At 32.1% G+C, this 24,814-nt stretch overlaps 3 protein-coding genes across 5 annotated transcripts; 2 read left to right on the plus strand and 1 right to left on the minus strand.

Annotated features, from left to right (window-relative positions):
- Nucleotides 1-7,680: 7,680 nt before the first annotated feature.
- Nucleotides 7,681-9,646, plus strand: LOC114412733 (protein BASIC PENTACYSTEINE2-like). 3 transcript variants are annotated; one of them, XM_028376746.1, is made up of 2 exons: nt 7,681-7,836; nt 8,506-9,646. In XM_028376746.1, exon 2 carries the CDS (start codon nt 8,511-8,513, stop codon nt 9,348-9,350), a length of 840 nt encoding a protein of 279 aa, XP_028232547.1. In that variant the 5' UTR covers nt 7,681-7,836; nt 8,506-8,510; the 3' UTR covers nt 9,351-9,646. The 3 variants fall into 3 exon arrangements, with proteins under 3 accessions (XP_028232547.1, XP_028232548.1, XP_028232549.1); XM_028376747.1 differs by lacking the exon at nt 7,681-7,836 and adding an exon at nt 7,857-8,305; XM_028376748.1 differs by lacking the exon at nt 7,681-7,836 and adding an exon at nt 7,857-8,257.
- Nucleotides 9,647-15,337: 5,691 nt separating this feature from the next.
- On the plus strand, nt 15,338-16,198 carry LOC114411343. The gene has a single exon (XM_028375049.1). The coding sequence runs from the start codon at nt 15,338-15,340 to the stop codon at nt 16,196-16,198; it is 861 nt and encodes a 286-aa protein (XP_028230850.1).
- Nucleotides 16,199-19,233: 3,035 nt separating this feature from the next.
- LOC114412734 (putative clathrin assembly protein At1g25240) lies at nt 19,234-21,129 on the minus strand. The gene has a single exon (XM_028376749.1). It carries the CDS (start codon nt 20,762-20,764, stop codon nt 19,565-19,567), a length of 1,200 nt encoding a protein of 399 aa, XP_028232550.1. The 5' UTR covers nt 20,765-21,129; the 3' UTR covers nt 19,234-19,564.
- Between the last annotated feature and the right edge of the window lie 3,685 nt (nt 21,130-24,814).

Genomic DNA, 24,814 nt, shown 5'->3' on the forward strand with positions numbered 1-24,814 from the left:
AATGTGTATAGAGACTAAATTACAGGAAATTAAAATTTTATAGAGATAAAAAATTTATTTACTATTTACTTAAAATACATGTAATTTGTGGATTAATTAGCAAGAAATAGTTTCAACTTAATTAGTGGTATTAAATATTTTGTGGGAGAGTTTTATTATCTATAGTAATCTTATCTAACTTAAGCAGAATTGTATTTCGTAAAGAATACTTACAATTTTCATTACATGTGTGTATGTGGCCACTTGACTCGTGGAACTAGGCCAAATTGGATCATATTTTTTTTGTTTAATTTATTTAATTTTTAAAAGGAAAGTGATAAATTAATAATATTCTGTCTTACCCAATAATTTTCATGTCAATTTTTTACAAGTTTATTCCACTTGATTTACCAAGCCGAGCCAAATTGGACCAAACCAATCTTGTCACCTCCATTAGCAATAAACAAAATGTTTAGTGAAAAACAACCATTTCTTACTTTTTACTTCTCATACAAACAGAGGAGAAGGGAGGATGGGATGTCAGGAGCCATGGTGCCTGATTTTTGTCTCATTCGTAGAATTATTAAGTTTGTTAGAAATATTAGTAGGAGAATCTGAACTTACTACTTATGTCTCTTTTTTTCTTCCTTCACCATTCTTCAACTATTGAGTGAACCTTATATCTTCATATCTTGCTTTTTCTCACCATCAATGTCATTCAACTATATATAATTTAATACATATCTTATTATCATAATATCATTTCCAAAGTATATATTTTCAACATTTTTTCCATCATATCTGAATATTTTTTAAAATATTGGTATCACATTTTATCAAGTATCATATTTACATTTTTCTTAATTCATTCTCTTTCTTGGTGGTGTCTATTATTAGAATGAAGATGTGTTCCAAACATTATTCATTTCAATAATACAGTCACACACGTAGGTTCCAATAACTCCTTGAGCCATCATTACTACTATCCCAATGTGTTATTTATCCATCCATATAGGTCAACTTAGGCTTATGCACAATGTTCCCTCTCTGACGCACTCTAACAGTTAAATACTATGTTTTACTCTGCAAAAAAGATAACACATCTTAGAATAGAATAATTTAATTTGAATAGTACAATGCTTGTATTAGTTTAATTACCCGTGCAATGAAATGATTATAGACTGCAAAAAAATTGTACAAAATAGAAAAGGAAGGAAAACCAAGACTTTGGGACCCAACTTTTGAGCAAAGGAATCTCACCAATGCTATTTCTTTTGCCTTGTAAAACTAAAGAATCTCAACAAGATTACCCTTTTACTCGGCTTTAGGATAGTAGGACCCAACTACAACGCATTGTCACTATGGCACACTGCAGTAGCTTCAACCTTCAAAATCAAGATTTCCATTGGTTTTAAAAATGCCAATTTATCATCATCATATCCTCTCACGATCTCTCTATTTTTGCCTTTAATATATTCTCTCTTTTTTTTTTTGAAAAATATAAATTATATTAAACCCAAAATGATACAACAATAGACGGGACATATCCCGCAGCTAGAGAAAATAAAAAATCTCTCTAATACAAGAAGACCTATATCAAAATGCTAAAACAAATACAACAGGTGCGTTTGTCTAATATATCCCTTAATATATTCCCTTATTTCTTCTTTGTTATAGCGCTGAATCCTAATAACATGATTTAAGTGTGTCACAATTAAAACACCTAAATTTTTCCTAAAAAAATTTGGCAAGTGTGGTTTGTTTAGTGTTTTATCGCACCTTGCCCTCTGTTTGTTTTGATAGGCAAATGGCGACATCTTCGACATAGGATCCATCTCAGGCTCTGCACTTTTCGTCATTCATGTTGACAACTAGCCTTTAGGAAAACCATTTTTTTTATCTTCTTAGAAAAAATATGTCTACCTTAATGAGCAGCCTCATTATAAACAACTTATATGAATGTATTTTAAAATTCAATAACTCTAGGGGAGGTACATTTCCTAACTAATTAATTTATCTAGCTTCAAACCTTAGGCCAATACTTCTCAGTATTTATCCTCCTAAGAGCATATCAATTTCTTTTTGAAGTGTTAATTGTTTGAAATTGATTCCCTTGTATTATCATGAATCAAAATGTGAGCCTAATTGGTTTTAAACTTCTTGTAAAATGGGGGAGAAATAGTTTGAAATGAAGCCGAATTATAAGACATTGATAGATTTGATAGATAAAATCATAAAAGTCTACGCATTCTTATGTACAAAAGGTAAAGTTTGTCTATGCTCCATTTAATTAATTAATGATATTTTAGTTAAATAAAGGATTCGTTATCTATTTTGTACGTATGAAAACAATGAAAACTGGAACTCATGAAACAAGCCAAGTAACTCATTGGCCAACTTTAGGATATTCAGGTGGAATGGAAAACTAGATTATGAAAAAGAGATTCTACAAAATAGAAAGCCTAGCTTGCCGAATCAAAGGCTGGTCGACCTTATTTTGGACTTTAACAGGCACTTGCACATTGGGTCACATAACAAATAAATACATGCATGAAAATGTAAATGATAATTTAAGATAGGCAAAGAGGAGGAGAACGTGTACTTGTTAATTGGTGGATAAAAAGAACAAAAAGACAGCATTCATTTAACAAGAAAACTACACCTTTTTTTTTTTTAAAGAAAGAATACTGTACTTAAGTAATCCCTCATACACACACCCAATTAAAAACCTTGGTGGAAGTAATAAAATCGACTAAAATTAAAGTTCTGTTCTGATCTTAACATTAATTGCCACAATATAATAGTGATTTTGTTACATTGTAACTTGGTGGTCCTAACTTTTAATTGTGGAAAAGCTTTTACAGTCATGTGATAAGCTTGCGCTCTCCCTCTCCCCTATGATGGTAATTATGAGCCTCTCACTGGATTACATTTCCATCTTGAATATGTTAACTTTGAGTTGAAAACCATTTTGTAGTTCATTTTACTCATATGTCCACCATGACTTTTGTCTGTTAGACTTAGAAGACCACCTCGATAAAGTTCTAAGCATATTAAAACTTCAAGTTATAAATAAATTTTGAGAAAGAAATTCACTTATTACAAGAAACTCGGCTAATATGAAGAAATGATTTTGATTGGGGAATGGACCTCTTCATCGTCAAGTCAAGTCAGTGACGTGTTTTTTTCTGCACCTCCAGAATTGCTTCCTGCACTTTCCATATTGCTTTCGGAATGTATTCCGGAAGCTTTAAATGCAAGAAGCAATATGGGAGTACAGGAAGTAATTGTCGTGAGTGGCCCAAGAATGGAGATTGTTCGACCTCAATATTGAGATTCAATGACCCAACACGTCCTAGTGCCAAAATTCTTTTTTCTCACCACCACCCCCTCACCTCCTCCACTGGCCACCACCTCTTTCTCAATCTCTCCTCTCCTTTTCCAACTACCATCTTCATCTCTTTCTCTTTGTTGGAAACTAATGGAGATAAGAGAAATCAACACCAATAGATCTCAAGCAAACCACAGACATAAATCTAACACCACAATCTAATACAAAAGCTTAAAGTTCGAATTTATTGATTTTATTCTCATTTATATATTGTTTAATTTTTATTTTATTTTTATACAATGTAAAATTTCGTTTCGCACTTGTATTCCAACACTCTTCTCTTTCTATTAGTCTCACTGATCACGTGTATCACCGTCTATCATCTTCCCCTTCTCTGGGAAGCTTGTTAGAGTCCTTATTGCAACCGAACTCTTATAAAAAAAAAGGTGAGTTTGGTGAACACATGTAGATCTAAAAGGAATTACAACGGAAAGAAGATTTTAACAAAAGCTCGAGGCTCTATCTAGGTTTCTTTGTAATAGGAGGAAGTGATTTCTCTGTCTTTGGTGTTTGTAATTTCAAGGTGCTAATTGTTAATGTAGCTAGTGTTTAGTGTGCATGTCGATCTTTCATTGTTTATATATGTTGCATTGTTGTAACGTTATTCTAATATCTTATGCTTGTGTATGTGTCGTTGAGCATTTTCATGAATGAATTACTGATAATAAAAAATATAGCTTGCTATTAGTTCTTGCCAGAGTCTAAGATTACAATTCACAAATTAAAGATCAAAAGTGAGTTATTTTTAAATTATGATACTAAGAAAAATATTTTTCAGTTTGAGAAATCAAAAAGAAAAATTGGCCTAAATTTATGGGATAAAAAATATATTTAAGTATTAACAAAATTGTTTCTACATAGAAAAAGAATAAGGAGAAAGATTTCTAAATTTTAATTAATGTTTTTCTTACTTATTAAGCCCAATACTTTTAGGATTTAGAGTAATATCACTTTTATAATCTCTTTGTATACTTTAATACGAACTGCATGGACAGCTCTAGAGAAGTAACAGTGGGATCAAAATATTCTATATAAGTTTATGATAATAAAGTTATAGTAAATATTATTATAATAAATAAATAAAGTTAGTGGAAGTAGAATGTTGATGACTTAATTCAAGTTTAATACTTTTTTTTTATCAAACTTTAATTGTTTGCAAAAAAGAAAAAGAAAATACTTAAATTCAATTCACTCGTTCAAGTAAATCAATTTTAGAACTTAGATTTGACTTTAAAGATCAAATTTAAAGTGATTTTATTTTAATTAGTTAACAAATTTTACACTAATAAGTAATAATTGATAAAAAAAAATATTTAAGAATATACAATATGCATTGAATATTTTTTTTACCTTTATTTAAAAATAATCAGTGCCCATGATATGTCGTAGTTAATTTAATCGACTGTCTTTAATTATGTTGAAAATGAAGTAAAAATAAATGAATTTGGACATAAAATTATGTAATGATAATATTCTAAGTAAATCATGACTAGTATTTAGTATGCACAATACAGATGATAAATATAATAAACAAATATTTTTGAAAATAAATTATATTAAAATTAAAAATTTTAATATATAAATATTATTTTAGATTTATGATAAATAATTTATATTATATAAGGTTGTTTTTTAACTATTCATAATTTCGTTTTAAAATTTCCTCAAAACAAATATTGAAAATTATTTTAGAAATAAATATGAAAATGAGAGATTAAAAAAGAACCTAAAAATTCTCTTATTGAAGAAAAAAAAATACTAAAAACATTCTTATAAAATAGCTATCATAATATATATAGAGAGAGAGGTAATTTACTAAGTATATGTACACTAGTGTATGCATATGAATTATTTAAAAAATAATAATTAATGGGAGTTGAGTCTAAGAAAGCTGGAATCTCCTACAAGGTGATGAACCAAGATTTGAATCTTTGTTATAAGAGGTGTCTAAATTTAGTATTCTACAATATCTCAAAAAGGATTGCTTCCAAAAAGTACCTATGAAGGACATAGTGTTGAGTTTATAAAAATCAAACTTAATTATTTAACAAGTTTATAAAATTAAGCTTAATGATTAAGAGTTTGATTAAGTATGAGTTTAGTTTGAATATTTCATGTATAATGTAAGTTATTTACAATCTTACATACAAGAGTTATAATTATTTTTAATAACAAAAAATACCAATAATACACTAATTTTAAATATAGTATTTACAATCCGATGGATTCTATGTAAGTCTCGTAAGATAATCTTATTTTACTCTATATCTAACAGAATTTATATAAAATTTATTCAATAATAAAAACATTAAAAAATATATTAAAGATTATGTTATCAAAGTTCTCTCGTAATTAAAATGTTAAGAAAAACTTACTAGGTTGATCTAGTAGTAGGAGTGTGGGCAATTTGTATGAAATCTTAGATTCAAACTTTGTTATTGTCATTATACACACACAAAAAATGTAAGGCTCTATATGACGTGTTGTGAATGTCTAATTTTTTATTTTCAAATTTAATTTTGAAAACAAAATTGGTTTAGATAATAAGGGGTTGAATTGGTTTTAAATGAATTTTAATACTATTTTAACTCACCTTTTGGAAAATAGAAAAATAAAGTTTTCTAGTTCTAGTTAAGTTTTACATGTTATCTCATCTCTTTTCACACGTTCCTCCACCACTCTCCACCTTCTGCTTAATCTTCTTTGCTTGTTATTTTTGTTTTAGCTGTGACAGGTTAGGTTGATTCATCCTGTTTGATGAAATTTAAGGTGTGAGCTTTAAATACAAAATATAAGCTTCTTTTTTTATACATATAGAAGGTTAGTTTGGAATTCAAATTGATATAACATAATTGACAAAAAAGATATAATCTTTTATCTTTCAAGGCTCAGCCAAAATACAAAATAATAGTTTGAATTGAATTTGAAAAACTTGTCCCAAAACCTCCAAAACTTATGAAAATCACAAGTCTTTTTAGGAGGGATTCAAGTCTTTACAAGTTCTATTAGTGTAAACTTGAATTTGATGATTTTAGACTTAAGTTTGGATTGTGGGATTTGAATCCCCATTTTTCATACTCAAGTTTTCCCGGTCAAATTTTCTAAATCAAAGTTGTGTTTCTCTAAGTCTTATTTGATTAAAATACTTCTTATTCCTTCTTAATGATGGATCCTAATTCAATTTTAAAACTCTAAATAGATCATTGTGGCATGGTACAACAAAATTTCTTAAAATTGAACTTTACTATTGATTCATGTAACAAATCACATAAAATTATGCTTATACTACTTAAACTGTACTACATGATCGAAGACTAATAATACAAGATAACAATTGCACACTAATTTTACTATGATTTGATCTTAATACCTTATGATATCATCATGATCTCATTATTTAGTCCTCAAAATTACAACAACTAGTCAATTTAATTCTTAAAATTATAAAAATATTACTATATACGCTAAAGTTATCAAGTTTTTATTATTTTGTCCCTTGAAACTACAACAATAAAGATTAAAATGATTTAAATTTAGTAATTTCAAAGTATAACAACATTTTTTTTAATTTCATAAACTAAATTAATTGATATTTGAAATTTTAGAGACTAATTTTGAGAACATATTCAAAATAGAATGTTTTTTTATTAAGAACAGAGGAATTCATTACATAAAAAAACCTACTACATTATTTTCTTTTAATTTTAAATCTATTTATACGGTACATAAGATTAGGAAATAATTATAATAAAGTAACTTATATTTTAATATTTTAAAATTAATTGAAGGTACAACACTATTTATAAATAGTTGCAATGAAAAAAATGAAAAATCTTACGTTTGAGGAAGACATAACTAAACAAAATTTTACCAATATTATCCTTAAACTGATTATTTAGTCGATATAACTTTAAACCAAACATGCTTTCCTTGTATACTATTTTTTCATCCACCTCTTGCTACTTCTATGATTGAAATATAAACATAGATTATGGATTTATCTTCTAATAAAAAGATCAACCTTAAAAGGCATTGAGATTGACATGAGGGAGTTACACATTCAATGGATTGAGAAAATCTGGCATGAACAAGGCAAGTTCTATACAAAGCCCAACATATATTTTTTTTCTCCCAATTTATGTTGTCCACATCGCCCTCTCTCCTAATTTTTTAAAATCCCTCTTTCTACATGCTTGCTTAGCAAAACTCAAGCTAGATATATGAAATTAGAAAAAGTCCAAAAAATACAAATTCATATATATTGTTTAAAACGAGCGTGGCAAAGTATATTATATATGCCCATACATACACTATTTTTTAGCACCGTTTCTCTCTCCCATTTCCTCTCTCTCCTCTCTCCTCTCTCCTCTCTCCTCGCCTTTCTCTTTCTCTCTCTTTCAGATTTCTGTCTCTCTCATCTTTCTCTCTCCGGAAGGGCAAACCCTAAAGACCGTTTGCACCCACCAGTAAGTTTTCTCTCTCCTATCTCTTCTCTCTCTCTCTCTCTGCGCTTTCTCCTTCTCTCTCTCTCTCCCTCCCTCTCTCCCCTTCTCTCCCTCTCTTTCCTTAAAAATTTGAAATTGATGGGGTCCTTCTTCTACCGCTGAGCCTCAATATAAATCATTTGTGCTGTGAATTTGTTTTTCTTCGCCATAACGAGCGAGATCTAGTCCCAAATTTTGGAACCCTAAAATGGGAATTGGGGATCTGCACGCCGAGCTCGTCTTTTGTGTGTGCTGTGTTTGGTTTGTGAGGAAATGTAGGGATCGTAATGGCGTTCAGATCGTGGGGTTTTCGTTTTGCGGCGATTAGATCGAGCAAGTTCCGATCTTTTTTCACTCGGGAACGGTGAATCTGGACTTGTTTGAGCCTGATTTGAGAATTTGGGTTCGGGAATCTTAGACATTTTCAATTTTTGTTGAATTTGTGATTTTGGTATTTTTCTCATTTTTCAATTAAATTGCATGGTGTTTTGTCTATCTGGAATTTAATTTCCCCGTTGAAGTGTTTGTGTTTTATTAGTTCATGGTATATGTTGCTTGTTTGTTTAAGATTATTTTAATGGTGGACATTGAAAGAAGAAGCAAAGGACATATTTTGAAACTTTATGATCCTTTGTTTTGTGTTGTGTGTAGTTGTCATGGATGATGATGTGTTGAACATGCCCAATTGGGGTTATTATGAACCCTTCAGGGGGGGACATCTTGGTCTTCAGCTCATGCCTGGAATAACTGAACGAGACACAAAGCCATTTTTGCCTGGTCGTGATCCGGCTATGCTAATTGGTGCAAATGGAACTTTTCACCCACGAGATTGCGCTGTTTCAGAGGCACCAATGCCATTGAACTATGTCAGAGATAATTGGATAAACCCGAGAGATAGGTTTTTTAATATGCAGCAGCCCACAAATCCTAGTTATGCTGTTCTTCCAGAGACATCAGGAGCTCCTAACTTGCAAATTATACAGCCACCTGATTCGTCAAGTGACGAGAAAGTGGATAGAGTCGAAGAGGTAGCTGTCAAAAAGGAAGGTGGCCAGTCAAAGAAAAGGCAAACTAAGGGTGCTCTGTCGACTCCAAAAGCTAAGAAACCTAGGAAGCCGAAGGATAATGGCAATGCTCCAGTTCAACGTGCGAAGCCACCGAAGAAGACTATGGAGCTTGTGATTAATGGAATTGATATGGACATTTCTGGTCTACCTACTCCGGTTTGTTCATGCACTGGGGCTCCTCAGCAGTGTTATAGGTGGGGCTGTGGAGGTTGGCAATCGGCTTGTTGCACCACAAATGTGTCAATATATCCTTTGCCAATGAGCATGAAAAGGCGTGGTGCAAGGATAGCTGGGCGGAAAATGAGCCAAGGTGCTTTTAAAAAGGTTTTAGAGAAACTTGCTGCTGAAGGTTATAACTTTGCTAACCCTATTGATCTGAAGACTCATTGGGCCAGACACGGCACCAACAAGTTTGTCACTATCAGGTAGATAGGTGCTGTTGAGACGCATGACATTTGGTCTGTTTCACCTGTATATACACCTGTGTGGTCTTTCACACAGATGTTGAGTTATTTGTTATCCAAGATTTTTCTGTTGTGGTACTTCTACCTAAAATTTGGATATTCCGGTTCTTTTGTTCTTTTTCCCTCTTCGGCTTTTATGTGATAAGGGACAACCATGTTGTATGGCATCAACATTTATGTAGATGAGTTATAACTAGATAGACTAGCTTTGGATAATTCTCCTTCACATTTTAATTTAAAATTGTTAAGATTTTTCAATGCTATGATTTTTTGTGAATTAACTTTTCATCATTCCTTTGGCTTATTGGTTTGTCAGTTACACATTGCCTTTATGAGTTTGACTTAGCCCTTTTAGTTTTTTAGTTGTGTATAGTTCATTAACAATCCTATGAGTGGATGCTTCTTGAAGTGTGCTTCATTACGTGTGGATAATCTTTCAGTTGCAGTTCTAGTAAACTATGGTTTAACCTGACAAGTCCTTCCAAGGATTTAGAGGTTGCATAATGGGGGTAAGAGCCTATTCTTCTCCTATAATCACACCCTATATGATATCAATGAGATTAAAACCTGGGACTTGCAGGATAGGGACCTCATTGAATAACCAATGTATCCCTTGTGTGTTACTCTGTTAATTTTGGATGAATTTATACTGTTTGTTGTCAATTAATTCAGTGGTATTGTCCATTGAATTAGTCATCTATTCTGTTTATTCATGATTCTATACCATTTTATGGCCTTTGTATCATCTATTTCTCAGTCCTGTTCTGAACAGTCTAGAGACATAATGGGAAATAATTTAATGAAAAGGTTCTTTTGGACAGGAAAGCTGAAAATTTTTCAAAGTTCTTTTCTCCCCCATAACACAATTGGAAGGCAATAATCACATCTGAGATGCCTTGTGATTATGCAGTCCTGCAAATTTTCTAAACCTCAAATTTTGAAGTATAACAATGAGTTGAATAAATGGAAACAAGTGGCATGATTAGATACCCACGATCTTTTTACTCTGTATAGAATGCCAACTGCCCCTTATTTTAGTTAGCTCTTGTGAGGCAGTAGTGGCATTAAGTCAGCTATTACCGATTCAAAATTAGGAAGTTGGTCTTCATAGGTTGCCATTATAATAGGTTACTTTCATAGAGAAATAGTCAGAACATGTGTTGGCAATAGTTGGCAATGTTGGCCAAAATTATACTCATTCTGTAAATAGGAGAGGCTACGGTAACATTTATGCCCTGTTTGTAGAGGAGAGAAATAGGGTATAAAAAAGATAAGTGAAAATAAATGAAAAATAAAGTAGAAGTTAAAAGTGTTTGGTTGAAGATAAATGAGAAGAGATGAGTGAAAATAAGTGAAAAATAATAACAATGAGTTCCATCATTTCGATTAACTTGTTTGGCACTAATCGATAAAAGAATAGATTTTTTTGGGGGGATTTGAATGGATGAAGGAGGAAAAGGTTTTTGACCCGAAAAACTTAAAATGTAGTTGAAATAGAGAAGTTGAAAGAAGATTATGATGCCTAACAAAACTAATGGTAGGCTAAGTCCTGTTTTTGAGAGGGAGAGGCTGTTTGAGTAGTTAAGAGTCAGTTGTCTAGTGGCTAATAAAGAGCAGTAAATTAAGAGTTAACAATCTTTTATATTTCTCACTCTTGCTTCCCATCATAATTTAATGTCTTAAAATATTTTTAATCAATTTATCATTTCAAGCAATTTAATTCAGATTTTGTGCGTTGACATTTCGTTGTTTGACTCACCTTTTATCCTTTTAAGAGCGTTTACACGTGATTGTTCATTCGGTATTACCTCGAGATTGCCCGTTTTCACGAAAAGAAATTTGTGATTCGACCCACGAATTGAAAATCAGAAATCTTATGTGGTTGTGTTTTATTGATCAATTTTCTATGATTTTGTTAGTGGTGCCTTTAACCATTTTTTTGTCCTCTATATTCATATGCCACATCAATCATAAAAAGGTATCACAAAAAAAATGTAATATAGGGTTACTTTTATTCAACGTCCGTTTGCACGAAAAGTGTCATGATAAGAAAAATAGGATAAATAACAAGGGCAAATTATAATGCTAGAGAGCATCAGAAATAAAAGAAGTTGCATTGGAATTTGTCTTATTAGAAAAAAGGCGATTCTTCCTATCTAAACCATATAATCATGATTAAAAGAAGAAAAAGTATATACCTCTGACGTTTTATGCAAAAACTACATCACGAACTTTAAAAACTTTCGTATTTAATTCTTATGCATACTTATTATTTCATTTAGTTCTTCTACGCATCAACATGTTGGTTAGAGTTGTAAGAGTTTCTATCATTTAAATATATAATTTTGGTCCCATTTCAAGATATTTATATAAAAGAAGTACTATTAGGAAAATGTTCTTATTTAAATGGCACATTTCAGAGCTGGATTTTGAAGAAAATGAAAGGAGAATAGAATTTTTATTTCTATTTTGATAATTTTTTAAAATAAAAAAGATAAAATAATAGACTAGCAGAAACTTAATATATCAATCTATGGTTTACTTTTATAAATATTATATAATTATTTGTAGAAATAAGTATTTGTCGTTCTTTTTCTTTCCTCTCAAAAATCCAATTCCCAAACATACCATAATTTTGGGTAATACGTACCATAAGTATTTGATTATATTGTAAGAGATTAATCTCTCACTTACTGTGAGAATATAATATGAGAAATGAAAGAAAAAAAACACGGTCCTTTCATCTACTTTTGTTAAGCAAATCATTTTATTAGTTGCACTATCGGATGACAAAATGGATAAAATTCTTCGATGTAATGCGACGAAAAGACCATCAAAATTCAGTTAAGCAACTTTATTAGAGTTGCAACGTTGACTTTGGTAGACGAAACAAGTAGTCCAATTAAATTGATTTTAATTCATGATTCATAAATGAAATCAAATGAAACTTAACCCCCAATGTTTTAACTAATGTGTTAAAATTCCTTTCTCGAGTGCTCCGTTTTCTTCAATTTAGAATATTTCCAAAAATATTTTACTTTTTTTTTATCTCTTTTTTAATTATTGCTTTTGAAAAACAGCCGTGCTATTTAGCACGAAAGAAACAACACACGAACACGAATCTGGAAGACTATTGTTTTTTTTTTAAAGTAAATATTGATTTAAAAATAAAAAATATATGATATATGATTTTGCGGCAAGACACATTCGTGCATGTTTCACGAAAACTTTTTCTCACAAAACAACCATTTTCTTTCAAAAATCAAATCAATACTTTTAATGATTCTTAGTAGCATTGTCTTTGTGAATTAGTAATTGATCCTCGATTTTGGAGAAAATACTTAGTTATTCACAATTTTAATTGTTACAAATAATAAGAAAAATGTGTTTTTTGTTTTTATACTTTTTGGTCAAACTTGATTTTACTTCTTATACTTTCAAATTGATAATTTAGTCCTCAAATTTTATAAAATATTTGAATTTAGTCTCTTTTTCAATTTTGTGACGGTAAAAAATCTCACCAAATGTTAAGTTTGAACATAAAAAAGATTAAATTTACATATTTTTAAAATTTGGAGAATTAAATTCATCAGTTTAAAATTTTAGAGACTAAAATCAAATTTAATAAAAAATATAAGGACTAAAACATTTTTGTTCTAAATAATGTAATAAAATAATGACACTATTATGATACTTCTTTGGACCTAAATATAAAAAACTAACTAATTTTATACTAATTAATTAAAAAAATTTAGCTAATAACATTTAATTCTTTTATTTTCATTCACGAAATATTTTTTTGTCTAAACTTTTCTTTACTGAAACTTGATATAAAAAACAAAAAGTGATCGTTAGAAATAGTATCTCAATTAATTGAAGGGTACTTTTTACATATATCATTAAATAAGATAAAAATAATTAAAATTTTACTTATATTTGAGTCTTAGAATTTTCTTCTTCTTCTTATATTTAGACCGTAATAATATTACTTTATGTAATAATAAAAAATAACTATAATAAATAATGTTTTATTTTTATTTTAAATACTTTTTGTTTTGTTGATTTTAATGCAAATAATATAATATTATTCAATACTATATATTAAACTATATTATTTGTTTTATTATAATATACCTAAATATATATTTATAATATAATACTATAATATTGTTATATATATCAAATACAAGAAATGTTATAAGAGTGAAAAAAAATATTGCTAACATAACAATGATATATGGACATGCACATGCATATTACAAATGCTTATTTCATACACCTCATATTTCTTTCTAACTTATTTTTGTTATATCATATCATATCAATAATTTTTTGTCTTTTATTATTTTCTTTCTTTAAGTTTCAATTAGCGTTATAATGTCTACTAATTTTTTTTTTATAAGATCTAGATCCTATAAAGTCTTCAATTTAGGCTATAGCCGAGTTTGTGGTTTTATTGACAGAGCAAAAGAGGAGACTGCGAAAAGTATCCTAATCCTAGATATTTGGTAGTGCTTTCATAGGGAATATTGTCAACTTGGAAAAAGAAATTTCAAATCTACCATTGGGAAGCCATGCTGATCTGCTTGCTACACTATGAAGGCAAATAATAGATGTTAGCAACTTGACGTTTGGAGAGGGTGTCATTGTAATATGTACCCTTATATTTTTTACTTTCCTAAATGTAATCAAACTATCCAAAATGTGTTTAGTAGTTACTAACTGAAATAGTCTTTGATGTAGAATAACCGAGAAGTGCGACTTAATTAGGTTGTGATTTTGTACTAAATAATTAATAGGAGTTCAAAACAATTTATGATTGAGTGTATATTTGAATTCTGATAGGGAGAGCTCAAAAGGACTTTTACTTTGAAACTATATCATTTTTTTTTCTTTTCATTTTGTCTTAGAATTGGGAAATATGCTTTGAAATTTTCAAAAATACTTTCCCCAACTTGCAAGGAACATTGTGTTAGCCAAGATGAAAATAAAATGTTTTAGCATGTTACCTAACCTTGGAATGCAATAACATGGGTGAGTCCATGTCGGCGATGAATTAGATGTTAAGCGACACAGAGGATGAAAAAAGTAATGCTAACATGCAAGGAACATAAACGCATGTATACAAAAGAATAGTCATAAAGATAAAATGCCTTTAGAGCGTACAAGGAAAGAGATCGATGCAGACACGTGAAAAAATTGAGCAATTAAATTAAATCATCTGAAAACAACAAGAATAGGATTTCAACGGATTTGAAACTCTCAAGCTTAAATGAGAAAGTTCAAATACAAGAAAACATATACACCATGTTACCGGGTGGATTTGTATGAGAAAACAACATGGGCAAAAGTCCAGAGCAAGGCATGAAATTGGTTTGTTGACATAATAAAAAATGTAAAATTGCTTTAACTAGAATTAAGAAGAGACTTTCAATGAGAGGAGAGCATGAAAGACTCAAACATGAATATAGAAAACAATTCATGAGCCATAGGTCAATTAGCCTGGTGTAGAGAGATATAATTGGCATGATGGCAACACAGAATTGGTCACATAAATTGAAAATAGACTGGTTACTTAAACACTCATGAGTCTTAACCTTAAAGACTGTTAAAATTCAATAGAATAAATAAGCTAGTTATTGATTGATATAGATATTGCCACGTGTAATAAGTACTCTCCTATATGCTGAACCATATTGAGTATTAGCTATGTGCTAACAAAAATAATTTTTGTTGTAACTGTTTCCCCCTTTCTCTCTCTCGTTCTTGGAAAAGTGTATGTGTGTGTATGTGCGTGATTCTTTTTTTTTTTTTTATGAATTCATACTCCAACAAATGGTATCAGAGCAGGTTGTTGAAGTGTGATCATCGATTGAAAGTGAGGTGAGTGAAACTTAAACACGAGAGATGGTAAGCGAGTGAAAACACGAGAGGCGGTGATGAACCTTATCAATGGCAACGACGAACGGAAACTTTCCGGCGAACTTTCCGATTCTTGATGGGAGAAATTATGATCAGTGGAGTATGAAGATGAAGGCGATCCTCGATTATCAAGATGTGTGGGATCTGGTGGTGAACGGACTTGATCCGTTGCCGGTGAATCCAACCGCTGCGCAACAAGCGATATATAGAGATGCGAAGAAGAAGGATTGCAAAGGTTTGTGCATTCTGCATCAGTGTGTGAATCAAGCAATTTTTGAGAAAATTGCGAGATCGGAGACGAGCAAAGCGGCGTGGGATGTTCTCGCGAGCTCCTACGCCGGTGATCAGAAATTGAAGAAAGTACGGCTTCAAACTCTAAGGCGAGAGTATGAATTGCTAGGCATGGAAGAGAGTGAGACAATTGCTACCTATTTCACTCGTGTTCAAACCATGACAAATCAAATGCAATCGTGTGGTGAAACTCTGTCTGATGAGAAGATTGTTGAGAAGATATTACGATCGGTGCATTCGCGATTTGATCATGTCACGATAGCGATTGAAGAATCGAAGGATCTATCAACGCTAAAATTGGAGGAGCTTCAAGGATCACTTGAAGCACATGAACAACGAATGAATGAGAGGAAGTCTGTGAAGCCTAGCACTGAACACGCACTTATGGCAAAAAGTGGAAACAGAAGTCGTGACAGTCAAGGAGGACGTGGCAGAAGTAGAAACAATTACAGAGGAGGAAAAGACAGAGGTAACAATTGTAACTCAAACTCTGGTAGAGGAAACTCTAGTAATAATTACAATAGTGAACAAAAGAACAATAGCAGTGAAAATTATAGAAGAAGAGGTGGAAGAGGTGGTAGAGGAAGAGGTGGAAGATGAGGAAGAAAAACTGATAAGAGTCACATTCAGTGCTATAATTGTGAGAAATACGATCATTTTGCCAATGAATGCTATAGTAATCCAAGCCACACTGATGCAAGATTGGCTCAAGAAGAAGATGAGAAGGAGGAAATTCTGTTAATGGCAGTAGAGGAGGAAATTGGTGATGATGGAGTGGAAGAAGTGAGAAAGGAGAAAGTAAATATAGAAGAAGTGTTATATATGGTGACTGTGAAGGATGAGAGTGATCATGGTGATAACTGGTTCCTTGACACTGGGTGTTTAACACACATGTCAGGAAAGAAGGAATGGTTTGTTGAGATAGATTTCACTGTCAAAAGCAGGGTGAGGTTTGCTGATGACAGGACTATGAAGGTTGAAGGTGTAGGAAAGGTGATGATCAAGAAGAGTGATGTGATTGAAGTATTCAAGAAATTCAAAGTTTCAGTGGAGAAACAGTGTGGAAAGAATTTAGAGATATTAAGAACGGATGGTGGGGGTGAATATGTATCTGCTGAGTTTGCTGAATTTTGTGAGAAAGAAGGCATCACACATGAAGTAACACCTCCATACACTCCTCAACATAATGGAGTAGTTGAGAGGAAGAATAGAACTTTGTTGAACATGGTGAGGAGCATGTTAAAGAGCAAGAAACTACCAAAATATTTGTGGGGAGAAGCTGTGAACACTGCTGCATACATCTTGAGCAGAAGCCCAACTAGGAAATTGGAAAATATAACACCTGAGGAAGCTTGGACAGGAGTGAAACCAAGTGTGTCTCACCTCAGAGTGTTTGGATCTATTTGTTATAGACATGTACCTGACCAACTGAGAACTATCCCTCAAAGATTAAATGATTTTGAATTGTTGAATGATGGTGCAATTAATGATGAAGGTGAGATAATGCATTTTGCACTACTAGCTGAATCTGAGTCACTCACAGTGGAAGAAGCAATGCAGAATAAGAAATGGATTAAAGCTATGAATGAAGAGCTTAATTCCATAGAAAAGAATAATACTTGGGAGTTAGTGGAACTACCAAAGAATAAGAAAGCCATTGGAGTGAAGTGGGTGTATAAGGTGAAAGTAAATCCCAAAGGAGAAGTGGTGAGGTATAAGGCGAGATTAGTAGCAAGGGGATTTCTCCAAAGGCAAGGCATTGACTATGAAGAAGTATTTGCACCTGTGGCCAGATTAGAGATAGTGAGAGTGGTGGTGGCACATGCAAGTTTGAGAGGGTGGAAACTACATCAACTTGATGTAAAATCAACATTTTTGAATGGTGATTTACAAGAAGAAGTGTACATTGATCAACCACCTGGGTTTGTAGTGAAAGGCAGTGAGAGCAAGGTGTTCAAATTGAGGAAGGCTCTATATGGGTTGAAACAAGCACCACGTGCTTGGAACATGAAAATAGATAAGAGCTTGACCAATTTGGGTTTTGTGAAATGTAGGTCTGAGCATGGAGGGTATGTGAAGTCAGGGGGTGAAGACATTATGATGCTATGCCTTTATGTTGATGATCTGTTATTGACAGGAAACAATGAAGCAAAAGTGAATGAATTTAAGAAAAATCTGATGGATGAGTTTGACATGACTGACCTGGGTGAGTTGTCATATTTCCTTGGAATTGAATTCAAGAAGTGTAGTGAAGGAATTGTTCTCACACAACAAAAATATGCTACTGATATTCTGCATAGATTCAATATGCAACACTGTAACAGTGCTGAAACACCTGCAGAAGCTGGATTGTGGCTCGATAGAGATAGTGAAGAGTACTTAGTAGATGCTACTGAGTTTAGAAGGATTGTTGGGGCATTGAGATATCTCTGCAACACCAGACCTGATCTGGTTTTCAGTGTTGGTCTGATTAGCAGAGTTATGGACATGCCTAGAGTATCACATCTCAATGCAGCAAAACGAATATTGAGATATGTGAAAGGAACAATTGGTTATGGAATTTTGATGCCCATTAACCATAGTGAAAATACAAGAAATCTATATGGCTATACAGATGCTGATTGGTGTGGAGACAAAAGTGATAGGAAGAGCACTGCTGGGTTTGTTTTTCTAATTGATTTAGCACCAATTTCTTGGAGCTCGAAGAAGGAATCTGTGGTGGCACTTTCATCGTGCGAAGCTGAATACATTGCTGCTACAATGGGAGCTTGTCAAGCAGTGTGGCTTGATATTTTGATGCAGGAACTGAAGATCAAAGAAGAAGGTCCAGTTGAGCTATATTTAGATAACAAATCTGCAATCAAGTTAGCCAAACATCCAATTGCATATGGAAGATCAAAGCACATTGAAATCAAATTTCATTTCATAAGAGACCAAGTTGCGAAGGGAAAATTCAAGTTGAAGTTCTGCAGATCAGAAGATCAGCTTGCAGATATATTTACCAAGTCCTTGAAATCTGAAACCTTCAAGAAACAGAGAAGCATGCTGAATATTGTTGATAGCAGGAAACTAGCTTAAGGGGGTGTGTTAAAATTAATAGAATAAAAAAGCTAGTTATTGATTGATATAGATATTGCCACGTGTAATAAGTACTCTCCTATATGCTGAACCATATTGAGTATTAGCTATGTGCTACCAGAAATAATTTTCGTTGTAACTTATTTTCCCTTTCTCTCTCGTTCTTGAAAAAGTGTATGTGCGTGATTCTTTTTTTTTTTTTTGATGAATTCATACTCCAACAAAGACATTACTAAGCTATAATGATCAATTATGTTCTGTTATTTCTAAAAAAAGACTATCGCCATTATCCTGTCATGATCGAAAAAATCTCCATTGAATCTTATACAGTACCCCATGTCCCATTATACTGCCACATCAAGGATATCTATCTATCACATTTTGCATAAAATTAATCCAAAAAATTAAATTGGTGTTAGTTCCATGATCTAATTATCTAAACTTAAAAATGTTCAATTTCATAAAAATCTAATTAACATCCAATTAAGGGAGAAAAAATAAAAATAGATGACAACACAAGTTCTGCAGTTTCAATATCTAATTATCATATGTCAACAACAATAAGAACATAATAAATTGTCATAAAACTTTCCTAATGCTGAAGAAGGGGGATTCACAAAGATCTTCTGCTAATGTGGAGAAGAGAAATGCATCAGAAAAACTTTTACCCCTTTGGCTTCCACTTTCCAATATTTCCTTTTCCTAGTATACTTCTTTGATTGATAGGAATTGAAGATAGGATCATAGAGTTTATAATAATTCATGTGTCCTGCTAAATTAAGTGAGTTAAATCCTTAGATTCCCTAGCAGTATATTAATATACATATATAGAAAAATGAATCTAGTGAAATGAAAAGAAAACAACATATAAACCTCGGTTCTATGATTCTACCAACTAATTAGATCAGGAAGAGATTGATAGTGAGCAGGTACATAAGGTACGATGCCATATGATTCCTCAAAAGGGTTGGTTGTGGTGCCAATTATAACCTTATCACCATTAGACACATTATCCATTCCTTTAGCACCAACCATTATATGATCATCATCAAACACCTCCCATTGTTGCGTGATCACAGTCATCAAACCATTCTCTGACCCCTTCTGCTGTGAAACCGATGCAGTGGAAGAACAATCTCTCACCACAATGGCCTTATTATTATCCTCATCATTTCCCACAACACCACAACCCTTCTTGGAAGAAGCACCACTGATTATCCTCTCAAGATCTTGAATATCTTCCCGAGATATTCTATCAATCTTAGGGCACTGAGAGGCATTGAGGACCCCAATATCCTTGCAAAAGTCAAAGAACAAAGACATCTCCTCCACTTGAATCGATGCTTTCTGAAGAACCTTGAGGCCAATACTCGCTTCCATCTTCCCACCAACCTCATATATTCTCAACAAAACTTTTGCAATCTTGTTGCAAAACTTACTATACACACCGAAAACCTCGACTATGACACAATCCATAGCCTCAAGAATCAAACCAACGTTCAAGTTCTCATTCTTTGGCCTAATTTGGAGAAGCATGTCAATCATCCCTTGCAACTTTTGCAGCTTTTCAAGCTCTTCCATCAAAGTCTCATCCACCTCCTTCATTTTATTACTAACATTCTTCTGCTTCGTCTCGGAGGACGCAAACGCAGACCTCTTATCCAAATAAGCAAAATAAGCGCGAACGAAAGCGTTGAAGCTCCAAGCCTTAGCGGGGCTCAAATGACCATCGGAGAAGTTTGAAAGGTCAAAGGGTAACCTCCCCATGCGTTGCACCACGGGAATGTCAATGCAGAAAACGCCGTGGATGAGCATCAAGCCTTTGAGCGCCACAACCCAGCTTCGAGTCTTTTGCATGCGCATGGAGAGGATCCACACGAGAGGCTTCAGGTACAAGGGCGAGGTTCGTAGCCATTGGAACACTCTTTGCACGTTCTTTGAATCTATGTGCTTATCGTCGTGGCTTGTGGCTTTGATTATCACGGTTTCTAAATCAGGGTTGTGGAATGGACCCTTTGGTGAGAATTTCGCAACCCATATGCTGTTCCTGTCCTTGATGGCTCCACTGGCTCTTTTAAATACCCTCATTTTCCCCTCTCTTAACTTGTTGATCGGTTACAGTTGCATAACGGTTTGGTTGGGTTTATTGATATCGTGATAAATTACGAACAAATGCAACCCGATGTGATTTCAATTGTGGTTGAGGACAGTTGAAAAAAATTGATGTTATAACTCAAATCACGGTTGCCGATGGTTTTTTAAATCCTTGTTGTTGATTATTTCGATCTCTACAAAACAAAGGTGGTGGTGGTGGTGGAAAATTAACGAAGGTTAGGGTGACGGTGGTGTTTTCTTCACCACCTTCAACCTTCCCTTCTTTCTGTCGTTGAAAACTTTTGTTATTTTTTTTATTTTGTCTTCATATTTTGTATATGTTTGTTAGAACTTTGTGAATTCTGTGTGTGGTGGTTGGGACGTGCGGATGATAGGGGGGGAAACAACGCAAACACAAAGGGATTTAACGTGTTGGTGTTGTATACAACACATCCACGCGGCATCATGGCGTATTTTTGGTAAGGTTGTTACCTTAATATCATGAGTCGAAAACAAGCTTTGCTGTGGGATGAGTTGTCATGCGTTTGTAAAACTCTAGATCCTATTATGTTTGGAAAATGCTATTTGGAAGTGACTAATTGACATGTATTAAACGAATAAAGAGTCTATTTGTGGTTCACAACTAAGAGTATGGTTGATTTTTTGCTCTTAACTTGTTATGCACGAATTTTAAGATCAATTTTAATGATCCATCACAAATTGAACACAAATAAAAAAAGTGTGAATATTTTTGTAAACTTTATTTTGTCATCAATGTTTATTTACAACGGACACCCAAACATGCATTACAGCTTCTAGCTTATTCTCGAATGTTAACTGTGCCAGAAGGAATTTGTTTGGCATTCATATGCTTGTCCCATGATCCTGAGACTCTACATACATGCCTTAATTAATTAGGTTGCCTTCGTGAATGTGTATGATGTTGTGGCTATATATAAACATTGTTAATGTCGCTGGCTTTTCTCAACAACAAACATTTCGCGTTGTTTAAGTGCTTTGCTAATGATCGTGCTACTGAGGAACTTTATAAAATTATTTATAGGAAACAAATGTATCGAGTATGAGTAAGATAAGGATCTCAAATTTAACAAGTTGTAAGTTTGACTCTTTACTTCTAAATGTAAAAAGGAAAGAAAAAGAAAGAAAAGATAACTTTTTTTTTATGTTTAATTCAAGAGAGTTGTATGATGTTTATAAAAATAAATAAAAGATTAAGATATTGGGTTTATGTTAATCTATCAGTTTTATTTTTATTTTTTAATATATTTAATTAAAAAATAATATTTATTAAAACAATTTGTTATCCTGCTTTTCCTTCAATTTCTTAAGTAACCTTTGAATATCAATAAACTCCTGGCTTTAATTAAACTATATTATGAATGGTGAAAACTGAAATATAAAGATCATATGAATTAAGTGACATTTAATTTTGAAAATCTATAAACAATTATATACCAAAAATTTGCTCTTCTTTTTATTAAAACTAGACGAAATGACCCGTACTTTGTACTACACAAAAAGGCAAAACAGCGGCCATATTTTAAATTCAAATAAAAGAAAAATAAATCAATGCTTACATTCCATATATATATATATATTCGGTCTATGGCACTGTAGTAGACTGGGGAAATGGATACAAGGACCCACGAGAAGAAGAAAAAAGGGTGTGAATTGCGTTCAGAAGATGAATCTATATTGATAACATTGCTCAAAGCTTAGTGGTTGGAAAAATCTGATTGCATGCTTCTCATTGACACGGCATGTGAATCAATCGTTGAGCCTGCCAACTTATATTTTTTTTTTATAAAAATTAACAAATTAATATATATCGATAAAAAATTTACTGAGTACAATCTTATAACATATTTCATAGGCATCAGTCCACTCTTTACACATCTAATCAAATGTTTGTGATTGATTTTTTATAGCAATAATTAGACAGGAGTATCCAATTGAAAAAAAAAAAGAAATTCGAGATACAGTTAAAAGAAGAAAAAGTTCAAGAACCTAATTAAAATTTTTGTAAAATAATTATGGGGACTCACGGATCAATTTAACCTTTATTTTAAAAAATAACAATAATTTCTTTCATGGGAAGAAATATTCAGTTTCCCTCACAAATAATGGCTTCAAATGAGACAACAAAAAATAAAAGAGAGAACTAATCGTACATCATGCATGCTAAATGTCTTATTTTTTGAGAAAGGAAAAATGTACTAGAGGATCGAAAAAGTTTTCCTATTTTCCCAGTGTTATATTTGGTGATCTAAATTTATACTTCATTTGAATTTGGACCAGGAATCATGTGAAGGGTATTGTGGTCCTAGGACTACTTCCCCCAAACTCTCCAAAATAGACTTTTCATTTCTTGGGTGACTCCTTAGGGGCGAAGCTCAATATAATTGGTCTTTCAAAAGCAGTGCGTGCAGGTTTTTGGGGGTTACGAAGGGTTATTTTTACACAGATATCTTTTACATATGATAATTTTATTTAAGTTCGATAAAATTATTATAAATAATAATAAAAAATCTTCTAAATTTTAAAATAATTACAAATTTAAGATTCAAACTAAATATTATTGATTAAACTATAATTATTAGGTAAATGGTGACTAATGTTCTTAAGACATTAGTTAAAAAATTAAAAAAATATATTTATTAAGATGTATATAATTTGTTTCATGCTCTCTTATATTTTTCGCAATGAATACTTTTTCTTAATCAATGTTCCAAAAATACTGATTAACAATACCTAACTATTATATATGTATGTTGATTTACACGTTTCATGATAGGATAATAGATTATTTTTATTTGATGAAAATAGTCATAGGGCGTGTGGGCATGAAATATGAACATAATTAATGAGGGTATGTGGTCCTCCTTTGAGGTGATTTTTGTTTTGTGTTTCTGGGTCTAGCTTTTCAGGATCTTTAAATGGCTTGGTAGTGGCGGAGCATATGGGCTTTGGAAGAGTCGTTGTAGAATCTGACTGTTTGATATTGGTCCCTCCTTTGATTCTGCAGTCAATTTTGTTTGCTCATATATGAGTGGGGCAACTCTGTTGTTTCCCCCATGCTCTTTTTTTCCTTTTATGGTGCCTTTTGGGCCTAATGTTCAACACAAACAAAATACTAGTATATAATATTGAATAATTTGTCCGAATAATTCCAATATTTACATTATTCTGTGATTTCTGTCTCTCATATATTGTCCAATCTCTTGAAGCTCCCATCAAAACATCTTCAAGTTATGGTATAGTGTTCTGAGCATTTTCTTTTTTGTTTAAATTGTATATATATATATCCTCTGTACAAGACAATCTTGCTTTAATGGGAAACACTTATGATGAAATTAGTTCTTGTAATTGTAACAATAGTTGTTTTTTTTTCTTTCTTTCTTTTCTTTATATATACACAACTCAAAAAGATCAGACTTAAGAGAATCAAGCATTAAATAACCACATATTTTTAAGTTAATAAATACTTACATTATTAGCATAAAAAAACTTATTAACACCGTGAATCAATTAAAAATTATGGCTGATATATATAACTTTTGAAGTATTTATAAAGTATTTAAAGTATACACGACAATTTCTAATTGAACATAGGGTAAAAAAAACCTTTATACTATTTACATTATTAAATAAATACTATTTTTCTTACTTTTTTCTTATGTACTAATTTGTTGATTCAATAGTGACTTGAGACACTTACATGCATTTATACAAGTAAAAGTTTCGCTCTAATGTACAGTAAAAGTTTTGCTTCAACGAGTAACAGATTATTTGGCTTGAAGTTAAAAGAAATTGGATATGATTTTTGCTTGGTAAGGATGATGTTATCATCTTACTTTTGCTCAAAAGCCCCAACCTGCGGCTTAACAAAGCTACGACAGACAACTTTTCTCGGTTTTGATGTTTCTCATTCCTAACTCGCTTATTTGACGTCAATCCAAAACTTAACATCAAGTTTGTTTTTTTTTAATAAAAAAAAATGTACGTCAATAACAAGAATCTTTA

Source organism: Glycine soja, chromosome 5 (assembly GCF_004193775.1).
Source record: "Glycine soja cultivar W05 chromosome 5, ASM419377v2, whole genome shotgun sequence".
Classification (NCBI taxonomy): Eukaryota; Viridiplantae; Streptophyta; class Magnoliopsida; order Fabales; family Fabaceae; genus Glycine; species Glycine soja.

Bases quoted from the DNA above. Each gene is read 5' to 3' on its own strand.
- LOC114412733 (XM_028376746.1), top strand. From the start codon at position 8,511: ATGGATGATGATGTGTTGAACATGCCCAATTGGGGTTATTATGAACCC.
- LOC114411343 (XM_028375049.1), top strand. From the start codon at position 15,338: ATGGCAACGACGAACGGAAACTTTCCGGCGAACTTTCCGATTCTTGAT.
- LOC114412734 (XM_028376749.1), bottom strand. From the start codon at position 20,764: ATGAGGGTATTTAAAAGAGCCAGTGGAGCCATCAAGGACAGGAACAGC.